Consider the following 12,493-nt stretch of genomic DNA (forward strand, 5'->3'; position numbering starts at 1 on the left):
TGTTCAGGGAGGAACCTCCATGGTGTCAGAGGTGGATCACACTGACTATGTGATTCATCAATCTATAGTTAGAAGTATCACACATGTGTTCATGTTTCTAGGGAGTTCAAGAATGATGGTGAATATCATCAGGACGACTCTGGGGGTCTTGATTCTGATTCCTGTGTTTCTCCTGATTCTGTGGATGAGGTACAGCAATATAAATTCATCAGTTTAAACATCCTTCTTACGTGTTTTAGTTTACTGTTATGAAATAGAATCTGTATTTGTTGTTGTCCTTAATCCAGGAAGAAGAAAGCTCTGCGCTCCACCACTGAAGCACCTGTACCTGAAGAGATAGAGGTGAGAGAGAGCGGACCTATTGACAACATGTCCCCTTCCTCAAAGCTATACTGTGGCTCATGAATGCAATGCGAAGAGAACTTGTGATTAAAGACAATTTCCTGATTTGAAACCAGTAAAGAATTTAGCCAAGAAATAATTGGCATCAACTTTAAAATATGAAAAATGTTTTATAAAATCTTAAAGTATATGCAGGTTTCATGAACGAGGGTCTAATTGTGTCTTCTCTCTCTTCATCAGTTGGACTCTGATCCTGAGTATGAGAACGACTCACACACTGCAGCACAGACAGAAGACACAGAGGAGCAGGGAGACATGGTGTGAAGTCCACTCAGGTTAGAGCCTCCTGCATCAGATCAAACAGGCCCACTCCACATTTAGAGTCACAGTTCCAGCTGTAACTTTACACAAAGTCTCTGTGATGTTCTTCAGATGCTCACCTGATGGAAACAAAGAAGAAGGACGTTGAAATGTCCCTGTGGAGAGCGAGGCTGTGCAGGATGTGTGCAAAGTGGATATATTCACCTTCAACTCTTAAAGCTTGTATAGTCAGTTTTCAGCAGCAGCAGCTTGTAGGTTTAGAGAATGAGCTGCTGGCAGCTTGAAGTGAATCATGTCGAGGTGTCAAACATGATTTATCGTTAAGACCAGCCGATGGTCAGGTGCTCTATATTACTGCTTCAACTATGTGTACATGCTTATTTGTTATATGCAGAGTTGTTGATATTACAAAAGTCTCGTCAAATTGTTTTTTTAAATTTCCACATAATAAATAACTTTTAAAAATCCTCATCAGTGTCTTGGCTAATAACTGTCCTGGCTGACAGAGACAATTAAGTTTATTTAAAACAGAGAGCCTAAACACATCACATTTCACTCCATGTTCAGTTTAGATTTTCACAAAATGAAACATAAGCTCACTAGAAGAAGACCTTGTTAGATGTTACTGTGTAAGATTCAAATCAGAATGAATCAACAGCCAGCTCTTCAACAAGTGAAGGACCATCGGACGAGTGTTTGGAAAAGATCAAGTTTAAAAATCTCTAGATTTCAGATTTTCTGTTTAACTCTTCATCAATTTGCGTTATATAATGTTTAATTATAAGCTAGCAATAAAAAAAATCAAATAAGTGCTGTTTTTGTAGATCTCCCATATACAGTATGTCTTTATTTTATTTTTTTGTATTACTTTGGAATTTTATTCCTTTTTATTCCTTTTTATTCCATTCTATTTCTATTTAAATACTGCAATATTTTACTATGTTCTTAATTATTTATAATATGTGTTCATGTTATTTTTTTGTATGCACCATGACACCAAGTCAAATTCCTCGTACGTGTAAACCTACATGGCAATAAACCTGATTCTGATTCTTCAAAAGAGTTTGATGCTGATGCAATATGTCAATGGTGTTGGTCACCAGTGTGAACTTGTTGTCTAATATGCTGTCTATGATGACTCATGTTATTTGGGGTTAATGTCAGGTAAACTGCTAACATTTAGATAGCTTTACTCATACCATTTTAAAATATCTATCAGTGTCTGATGTTAGAAAGATGTGGTCTCAGGGTCCTGATTCAGTTTCTGATGTTTCACTGTCCTCTAGTGGGGGATCTTAAGTGTGACACATTCAGGCTTCATCACTCAGAGAGCTCCCTCCACTGTCTGCTTTAACGGGTCAGGAAACCTAAACTACAAACACATGTGTTTCCTCTCTTACCTCCAGTGGTATCTAAACATGCAGATAGTAAGTGATTCATTTAGCTGCTTGCTGTGAGTTCAGTTTTATTTTAATTTGAAAGTTTCTGTCAAACTTAAGACACCTCTGCACACTGCTTTTCTAACTGATCCACCTAAACAAGCCAAAGTAATTTAAACTATTGTGTATTAATTAACATCATCTCAAACATTGTCTGTCCTTCCAGTCAATGTGAGAGTGGTTCATGAGAGGCATGTACGTTTCCCACGTCTCCAAGTTCTGCATTTCTATGCAAGCAAATGCAACCTGACCACAGAGATAAGAAATACCAAGAATAAAGATATGTCATTTTCCATTCTCTCTTATAATTAATACATTTCTCTTCATCCTGTTCAGTTAAACTGCCTCGTGATTTCACAGGTCAATGCCTTCCTGTTCCTTCACTACACCTGCAGACTGTGTGACTTCCTCAGTGCTCAGAGAGATGAACTTTTATTCTGTTCTTAATTTAAAGTGGACTTATCATGCTATATTTGAATAATAGTGTAGGACCATACCTATATAAGGCATATTTATACTTTTTATTTTTCAAAATACCAAACAGATCATGCATTTTAGGCATTCCTCATTTCGCTCAATTTAACACTGTCTTTGCATCATGGGCTGATTCTGTGAGAACAGCACCATCTGGTGGCCTGAAATATGTACTACAGCGTCTCCAGCACTTTCCAACGGCAATGTCCGTTGCTGTCTCTTCCTGATTGGTGGAGTTGGCCCAATAGCCGTAGCGCCACTTCTGTGACGTCATAGAAGTGTTCACATCTAGATCAGTCTGTATCAGATCCGTTGCAGCCCCTTTTTAAGAGATTTGGGTATGGAGGAAAATAGAGAGGGTTGTGTTTTCTGACTCTTGGTGAGTTCCCTGGAACACCGGGGACACATGTTCATGTATAAAAGACGTACAAAAGTGCATTTTGCATGATAGGTCACCTTTAAATGCTCTTTTCTGGTGTCAGTGTTATATCGGCAGTGAAACAAATCTCTTTTAACGTGTATACTTTTTTAAAACAACAAAACTTTGTTGTGTAGTGGGTGTTACTGGGGTTTGGCTCATCATGCATATTAATCGTCTAAAGAGGAAGTAAATCTAGTCTCTTAACAGCCTGATATCCGTCTTCTGCTCATTGCTACAGAGGAAAGGCATCTTTCAACACGTGGTTCCTCCTTCACTGTGAGTAGAAACAGTTTATTAATGTAATGATTCTGTATACCTCCTGTGAACATTATTTAATCTGACATGTTTTATAGTCTCACAGAGATGAGAGGAGCAGCTATGAGTCTAACTGCAGCAGCGAGTGGATTAGTTGTCTTCCTTCTCTCTGTGTCAGGTACTGTACATCTACACTTACATTCATCACATGAACAGAGGGGATTCTGGGTAAATGTGGGACTTGTTAAATCAGGTAATTTGTAGAAATAAGTGGATCAGGGTTGGATGAAATGCAAACTTTCCAGAAATATTCCAAATGTATGTTTTGTGTAGCTTTGATGAAACACTTAGATGTTACCAAGTTTTTACTTGTAATGGATATTCGTAAAAATACATTTCCTGTGTTGGTCAACGTCATTTGCTCTTATCTTTTGCATAAAGTAACTGTGTGCCCAGAACATTTGTAAACTGAGGATAGTGTTCCCTCCTCACCCTGTGAAACCCTTTGCTTAGTTTTATTTCTAAGATGACCCTGGTTAAAATAATTATTGTTGTTTTTTATTAATCTTTAATGTTTTCGAGGGACATTTTTCTCACAAGTCGTTACTGTCTCAACTTCTCTCATGTCGCCATACCTCAGCAGCAACCTGACCACAGAGCGAACAGAGAGGGAACTGTGCAGAGAATCTCACACTATTCTAATTAATGTGATCACTAATCATTCACTGTTCATTTGTAAGAAGGCATTTTCTAATCTTGAGTCAAACTGAACATACCCTTTTTGTGTAGACTTCTGTTCTCCCTGGTTTGATTAAGAAACAAAGTCAAAGAGTATCATTGGTTTCAAAGTGCCTAAGAAGGAATTCACATGTTTTTCTGCTCTATCCCAGTAAAGTTTGTAAAATGTTTATTTTTACATTCTTTGTTGAAAGTACTGATCAGACAATTTCTTATCAATGTATAGATTGAATGTGATTCTAGTTTCTGATGTGCTCTGTGTTTCAGTGGTTCAGGGTCAGGATGGCCGGGGAGTGACTTACTCTTCTACTGCGACTCCTTCAGTGTGTGAGTTTACTCAAAGTCTTCCACTAACATAATAACATTAACATACAGTATAACATATATCATCATTGCACTCATGTATCTATTTACCCACCAGAGGTCGCCAGCAGACATGGCAGTGTCCAAAGACACTGAACCAGGGCTCTAGGTTTTCTGTTTGATTTTAAAATAGATCAAATATAATCTTGCTACGAGGGATGCTACTAGAAAGAAGAATAAAGGAGAATTATGAAGGAAACTTCTTTCAAGACATAAAGATTAACACTTTCCCTCAAAGTGTTTAGATTTCTGATAAAGGATGAAATCAAGTCAACCACCCACTCTGTGTTTTATTAAACTATTGTTCATTTAAAAAGTGTCCCACTGTGGAATTAAATGTGATATGTGTTCATGTTATCTCCTCCAGATGCTCCAAAGCTTTAAAAATGTGTTGCATTGTGTTTGTGAAAATCATTTTCCTGCTTTGTGTCTCTGGACATTTGCAAGTTACCATTATATCTACCCTTTAATGTTAATAACTTTAAACACTTCTCCTCCAGATGCTCCAAAGCTCCCCTCTGTGTCAGTGAGTCCCTCTGCTGAGATAGAGGAGGGCAGTTTGACTGTTATATTTAACTAATATTTACTGGTATTAACTTTACAAGGCTATCTCTAAATCCTTAAAGAGCATCTTGCAGGTTTTTATTTTTTCTACATTTATGCTTAAACTTGCTTGAAAATTACAATTTAAAAAAGTGAATGAAGGATTTGATATGTTTTACGAGACATAAGGGCAGGAATTCAGAGGGAAAGGAGCAATTTTGAGCTCTGCTCTTAAAAACGGCTTTTTTTTTTAAGGTCATACGTCAAACGCCTCATATTACATAAGGGGGAAACATCTCCGCTCTCTGACCGCGGGTATAGTAGAGTTGCGTTGAGTTGAGCGGTTGTGTTTTAGTGAGCTGGTATTTTTCGGTAGTTTTACATTGTATTTCACCATTTGTAATCATGGTGCAGTATTGTGTTTGTGCAGGTTGCACAAATACCAGCCTGTCAGGACATCGAGTCCACAGTAAAAAGGACCGGAGCTAGCGTTCGTTCCTGGGTGCGTTGTGCATCCACCTCCCTGCAGCACATACTCTCCACAGCTTTATCATTATTATTATTATTATTATTTATTCTGCTCTCTCTCTCTCCCCTCCGGTACACGGCACCGTAAGACATAGTGTGGAGTTGCATTAGGTAACGCTGTGGTGGCTGTACTGCTCCAGCCGTCTCCTTTGTGTTTGTTTGTTTCCCCCTGTCTGTATTGTTTGTGTGTGCGTGGTGGCTGTCACTCCTGGCTCCCGGCTCAACCTCCACTCACCTGCTGCAATCAGCTGTGCACTCTCCCCGACTACACACCTGCTTTCCATCAAGCCATTTACAACGGCATATCATGTCACCTTCCCCACCCACGATAAAGGACACATCCTTGACCTTGTCTGCTCCACCAACCTCACAGTACTCGACCTCCACCCCTGCCCCCTCTCTGACCACAAACTCATACAGTTCACCACCGCCTCCCCCGTCCGCCGCCCCCCCCCCATCCAGGAACATCACTTTCCGTAATCTACGCTCTGTTGATCCCCAGCACCTCTCCGACCTGCTATCCTCTACTCTCCCCCTGGACTCGAACCTCAGCTCACCCGATGATCAACTCAACCCCCTTAACTCAACCCTACTCGCCTCCCTCAATAGCTTGGCCCCCCTCAAAAGGAAAAAATGTCACTTTTAAAACCTCCTCACCCTGGTTCACCCCTGCATTCCGTAAACTGAAGCAAACCGGCCGCCAGCTTGAACGCCTAACCATGAAATCATCCCTCACAGTTCACCATGAATCCTACAAACTCCATCTCACTACCTACAGAGACGCCCTCAATGCCGCAAAATCAGCTTACCTCTCCACCATCTTCATCGACCCCTCCCGTAACCCCAGGACCCTCTTCTCCACCGTCAACAAGCTCCTCAAACCCCGTGCTGACACCCTCTCTTCCTCCACTTCCACATGCAGTTCATTCCTCCAGTTTTTCTCTGACAAAATCACTGCCATTAATCACTCCCTATCCGCTGCATCTGACACAAACATCTCCCCCAACATCCACCGCCACAATTCCTCCCTCCATCTCCCTGGACCTCCCGAGCCCTACTCCCCACGGCATTCTCTCCCAGTTCACTCTGGTTACCCCCCCTGAAATACTCCAACTGATCAGCTCCTCCAAACCCACAACCTGCTCGCTTGACCCTCTACCCACCCCTCTTCTAAAGTCCTGCCTCCCCGTCCTTTGCCCCTAAATTGTCAACCTTTTCAACTCCTCCCTGTCCCAAGGAACCGTTCCCTCTGCCTTCAAAACTGCTGCTGTCACTCCCATCCTCAAGAAACCCGGTCTGGATCCCTCCTCCCTCAGTAATTACTGCCCCATCTCCAACCTCCCCTTTCTCTCTAAAACAATAGAACGCATCATCTCCAAACAACTCCACCGCCATCTCCAAAAAAATGACCTTTTTGAACCCCTTCAGTCTGGTTTTCGTCCTCACCACAGCACAGAAACGGCACTCATCAAATCCTCAATTCCCTCCTCACCTCTGCTGACACCGGTTCCCTCAACATCCTCATCCTCCTTGACCTGAGTGCAGCCTTCGATACCGTGAGCCACACCATCCTGCTCACCCGACTCAGGGATATCGGTATCGAAGGTACTGCACTCAGGTGGCTCCAGTCCTACCTCTCCGACAGATCCCACTTCCTCTCCCTCAACAATCACTCCTCTACCACAGCTTCAGTCACCCAAGGTGTTCCCCAAGGTTCAGTACTCGGCCCCCTCCTCTTCATCATCTACATCCTCCCCCTTGGTCAGATTCTCCGCCATCACAACCTGGACTTTCACTGCTATGCTGACGACACACAGATCTACCTCAGCACCAAATCCCCCCACAACCCCCCTCTCACACACATTGAATCCTATCTGACTGCAATAAAATCCTGGATGCAACACAACTTCCTCAAACTCAACAGCAATAAAACTGAACTCCTCCTCATCGGCTCCAAATCCACCCTCAGCAAAACCCCCAACCTGACACTCACCATCGATGGCACCCCTGTTTCCCCCTCCACCCAGGCACGCAACCTTGGCGTGATATTCAACCCCACCCTCTCCCTCGACCCCCACATCCGCCAAGTTGTAAAAACCTCATTTTTCCACCTCCGCAATATCGCCAAACTCCGTCCCTCTCTCACCCGCCCCGCAGCTGAGCGACTCATTCACGCCTTCATCTCCTCCCGCCTTGACTATTGCAACTCACTCCTCTTCTGCATCAGCACAACATCCCTCAACAGACTCCAGCGTGTCCAGAACGCAGCCGCCAGACTCCTCACCCACACCAAATCATGGCATCACATCACCCCGGTCCTCAAAGAACTCCACTGGCTTCCCGTCTCACACCACATTCACTACAAACTCCTGGTCCTCACCTATAAAGCCCTCCACCATCTGGCCCCCCCCTACCTCACTGACCTCCTCATCCTCTACCAACCACCCCAGTCCCTCAGATCCACCTCAGCCGGTTTGCTCTCAATCCCCAAGGCCAAACTGCGGAGCTTCGGGGACAGAGCCTTCTCTGTGGCAGCCCCGAAGCTCTGGAACTCCCTCCCCCAAGACCTCCGTGAGTCTGATTCCCTCACCCTGTTCCAGTCCCGTCTCAAAACCCACCTCTTCAACTCTGCTTATCCTTAAACCCGCCCCTCCCCCCTCTGAACCAACATCCTCCTGACTGCTTTTCTGTTTTTGTTTTGTTTTTGTTCTTGTTTTGTTTGTCGACCTGACTCATAATGTAAAGCGTATTTGGGTCTAGAAAGGCGCTATATAAATCCCATTTATTATTATTATTATTATTATATCAACGGAGGCTCCACAACCTTTCTCCGCCAGATCGTCAAGTATCAGCCGTATCTCGCGTCTCTCCTCCGGTACACAGCACCGTAGTGTGGAGTTGCATTAGGTAACGCGAGATACAGCTGATACTTGCGCATTAGTTTCTGTTATGGATCAGTATCAACAGTCCTGCCAGTAACGTTACTATATTATCAATGCTACTTTAGTTATAGCCTGATATATGATAGCTAACTTCACAATGTTGTGATGTGACGTTAGCTAACATTCTGTAGCTAACGCCGGTCACTCACCAAGATAGCTGCCCAGTTCTCCACTGGTTCTCCTCACACCACAGCTCAATTTCTCTCCGATGGCCGTTATTTCTTCTAATCCTTGGCTGTTCCTGGTCTCTTGGACGCCTAGCAGGCTCATAATTATAAGGTTTTGGTCCGTCATATGCATTCGAATATTCATGTTCAACTTCTTCTGTGTCTTCTGTGTCGAAACTAGCATTGGGATCCATGTTTATTAATACGTTACACCGGCCGCTCTCCCGTGTTACGTCACACGCGGGAAGTCACGTGCCGAGGCTTTTTTATGCGGATGTGAAAATTTCTTACAAAAACGACACCAGATGTCACTGTAGTGTATATTTCTGTATATTTTTTTGAAAATCTAGTGTATTCATCATTTTCCTACACATTTATTCACAGGTGTCTTTAACCTGGAAGTTGCTCTTTAAATTCCATGACTCAATTCATAGTTGTGACTTGATTAAGTGATACACTAAACGGCATTCAACCAATGACAAATCATTACTTCATTATGACTCATAACAATTCAGAAATACCCATGAACAATTATTTACAGTACATATTTATTCATTTACATAATATGACTTGAATTCTATTCACCTTTTGGATAAAGATTCAATCCGTCCAACAAGCATTTTGTCAAACCATGTTCAAAGTCCTAAATGCAGCTACAGTTCATTCAGCGTTCAATAATGTAGATACCCTTTGAGCTAATCTAGTGAGCAACACATTCTAAATATTTACTGTTAACACATCTCTTTCAGTATCAGTATTTATCAGTATCTGGATCTCGTTCATTAAACTGAGGCACAACCCACAGATTACCAACGTCAAATGGAGCAGCTCTACCAGGGAAATTAGAGGCCTGACTTGCACCACCAGCAGGAAAACCCAACCTCCGCGCCTCTAACAATACCAACGGTAAATGACTGCCGCGAACAAATAGTCAGTGCACCACACCTAACTCGCATTCCAAACAACCAGCTACCTTACTACGTTCACTTACCCTCGTCAAAGCTACTCCCAACAAACAGTGCGCTCCGTTCACAACAACATACCACGAGCCCCATGTTACAACCCGGCTCCTGGGCTGCAACATAAAGCGGGGAGGCGAGACGAGGGGTAGGATATAATATTCGTTTATTCATAACAGACAAAGAAACAAAAGGAACCAGCAACAGGTCCATGACGCTGACACGGGGAAAGTGCCCAGAGGACACAGAGAGCGATGTATCCGGCTGGGCTCTTACTTGAAGGCTTCCGGCCAGGTGTAGCTCATCAAGGCTTATGCAGCTCGTCACACAGGTGCAGCTCGTCAGGCAATGGAACCTGCAAACACAAACACAAACACACACACACACAACCAGACGGCACCCCACGTGGTGTGGAGGGGTCGTCACACTGGTTTACTTAAGAAATAACAAAGTATCATTGGAACCAGTTTAAAAGTTTCGTAGAAAGAATTCACATGTTTTTCTGCTCTATCCCAGTAAAGTTTGTAAAATGTTTATTTTGAAATTGTTTGTTGACAGTATTGTTTAAGAATTTACAGATAAACTTTGATTCTAGTTTCTGATGTGCTCTGTGTTTCAGTGGTTCAGGGTCAGGATGACTGGGGAGTGACTTACTCTCCTACTGAGATCTGTGCAGTGAAAGGATCAACAGTGGAGATAAGATGCAGCTTCACATACCCATCTACATGGGATGGAAGTGTTAACAGAGTAGAGAAAACATTCTGGTTTAAACAGAAAGATGGTGAACCTGTAGATCTGACCACAGACTCAGAGTATAGAGGTCGTGTAGAGAATCTGTATGAAAACAACATCTGCACTCTGAGAATCAGAAACCTGAGAGAGAGAGACTCAGCTGAGTACAGGTTCAGGATCGAAACAAACCAAGCAGGAGGAAGATATAGTGGTTCACCTGGAGTCACTTTGTCTCTCACAGGTAACACCAATCAGTTCCAAATGTTCAACATTAAGAAAACAGTAATATCATTGTGATGTGTTTTTATATACATGAATGTTGAGAGTTTATTCTTAAATAACCTTCCTGTTCCTTCTTCACAAATACAGATCTCTCGGTGCAGGTGGAAAACACATATCCTAGCAGAGCTAACCTGAAGTGTCAGAGCAGTTGTGATTTACCTGGTAATGATTACGTCTGGTACAAGAACGGAGGAAGCACTCTGTCAGGAACATCTTCTCTTCAAGTCGACTTTAATTATCTAGACAGCTATTCCTGTGCCTTGAAAGGATTTGAGGACTCTCCCTCCCCTTCAGTGTGTGAGTTCACTTCACTACCTTATTCTAACTTAACACCATCTAGTGGAAGCCTTAGCTAACTGTATGGGTTTGTGACTTCTCATCAACTCTGGAAAAACAAATTTTAAAATGAGTTTAAATGTTTCAGGTGTCACTGGTCGAGACCGCAACACGGTGACTTACATTAAAGGAAGTATCTGCGCCCCTAAAGGATCATCAGTGGACATTTCCTGCACGTACAGCAGTAATGACTGTATTACATCAAAGTTCTGGTTCAGACCTGAGCGTAGTCATCAGGGACAGAATCCCTCTCAACCTGAGGACCTTAGTGGAGACTCCCAGTATGCAGGTCGTGTTCAGATCCTTGAGACATGGAGAGGACGCTCCACTCTGAGGATCAGAAACCTGAGAGACTCAGATTCAGCTCAGTATCTCTTCACATTCAAAACAACAGGCTTTGAATGGAGGAGTGATTTAGCTGGAACAACTCTGACTGTCACAGGTACTGATCAACACACACTGATGTATACTTTATAAACCAACACATTACAATGAAACATACTGAAGGTTGAGTTTGTGTAATTCCTGTTGGATGAGTTATCGTATGTGTTCACCTACTTTAGAATGTTGTGTTAAAGTTAAGTTCATTTATCATCAGTTTCATTTGAGACATTTAATTATTTTTCTCATATCCAGCTCTGCAGGTGCAGGTGATCACAGCAACAGTCAACCAGTATTATACGTACGGGCAGTCTAATACCTTAGCAGAGCTGAAGTGTCACAGCAGCTGCAGTCCAGCTGGTGTTTCCTACGTCTGGTTCAAGAACAGAAAGAAATTCAAGACAACATCGATATCTTCCTATAAAGACTGGATTCGACTCACAGACACTATCTCTTGTGCTCTGGAAGGTCATGAAGCCTTCTCTTCTCCTCCAGTGTGTGAGTTCACTCATACACACACACTGACATTTCAATACATTGACCATTTCAGATAGAAACCTTACAATAGTCTTCTGAGTCTTAATGCAGACGCAGCAGTATTATTTATAGAAACAAAAAGCTTCTCAGGTAAACAACATACAGATTAAATAGATTTTAGTAGAGACCGCATTTACAACATATCAGAGGTAAAAATACAAAATATCAACAATAACAGAAAATCCTGTAGGCAGCAAGAAACATCACAAATATCTATCATAAATAAGGTTAGCTTTATATTGTTCTTCATGTTATTCCAAGTTACAGGAGCAAGAGGAAGAAACTGGATTCTCACTAAAAACCTCAGTCGGCTGCTGCCTCAGAATGTAATCATGATGTGGGCCCACTTTGAAATAAACATTCAGGAGGTGAAAAAACTATTTTTATAAATCAAAAGAACCAGTTTATCATACAGAGAGAAGTACAGCTCAATATGACGTGTAGTATCCTAATCTCCAAGAACACTTAGTGCACAGTGATTAACATCACAGTCTTGATGCAGGTTAGAGTTAGTCTGCTAGCAAGAGGAAGATGTTCAGCTTTAAAATGAATAAACACCTCTTTGTGGCTGTCAGTGTCATCAGCAGGAGACGTGTTACACATCCAGGATCTACATTACAATGTCAAAACACTTGGGATATGGACACACTATTTATCCTTTGAATTTACTTGATTGCAATTTACACCCATACTTTATTTATGTATTTCCAGATGCTCCAAAGCTCCTCTCTGT

At 42.3% G+C, this 12,493-nt stretch overlaps 2 protein-coding genes across 2 annotated transcripts in view; both read left to right on the forward strand.

The window, feature by feature from the left end:
* The window catches only part of LOC307045269 (uncharacterized protein), a gene marked incomplete at its 5' end in the record, with an annotated part of 78,264 nt that extends 77,132 nt beyond the window's left edge, over positions 1–1,132 (forward strand). Inside the window, 3 exons of the mRNA XM_079690809.1 lie at positions 102–189; positions 288–342; positions 583–1,132. Coding sequence (XP_079546935.1) covers positions 102–189; positions 288–342; positions 583–666 — 227 coding nt within the window. The 3' untranslated portion in view covers positions 667–1,132. The remainder of the gene's footprint in view (positions 1–101; positions 190–287; positions 343–582) is intronic.
* A 688-nt stretch (positions 1,133–1,820) lies between these two features.
* The window catches only part of LOC307045276 (cell adhesion molecule CEACAM5-like), a gene marked incomplete at its 5' end in the record, with an annotated part of 18,586 nt that continues 7,913 nt past the window's right edge, over positions 1,821–12,493 (forward strand). Inside the window, 6 exons of the mRNA XM_079690821.1 lie at positions 1,821–1,827; positions 10,112–10,465; positions 10,594–10,803; positions 10,931–11,284; positions 11,479–11,721; positions 12,472–12,493. The exon at positions 12,472–12,493 is cut by the window's right edge and continues 248 nt beyond it. Coding sequence (XP_079546947.1) covers positions 1,821–1,827; positions 10,112–10,465; positions 10,594–10,803; positions 10,931–11,284; positions 11,479–11,721; positions 12,472–12,493 — 1,190 coding nt within the window. The remainder of the gene's footprint in view (positions 1,828–10,111; positions 10,466–10,593; positions 10,804–10,930; positions 11,285–11,478; positions 11,722–12,471) is intronic.

Source organism: Notothenia rossii (genome assembly GCF_949606895.1).
Source record: "Notothenia rossii genome assembly, chromosome: 1".
Taxonomy (NCBI): Eukaryota; Metazoa; Chordata; class Actinopteri; order Perciformes; family Nototheniidae; genus Notothenia; species Notothenia rossii.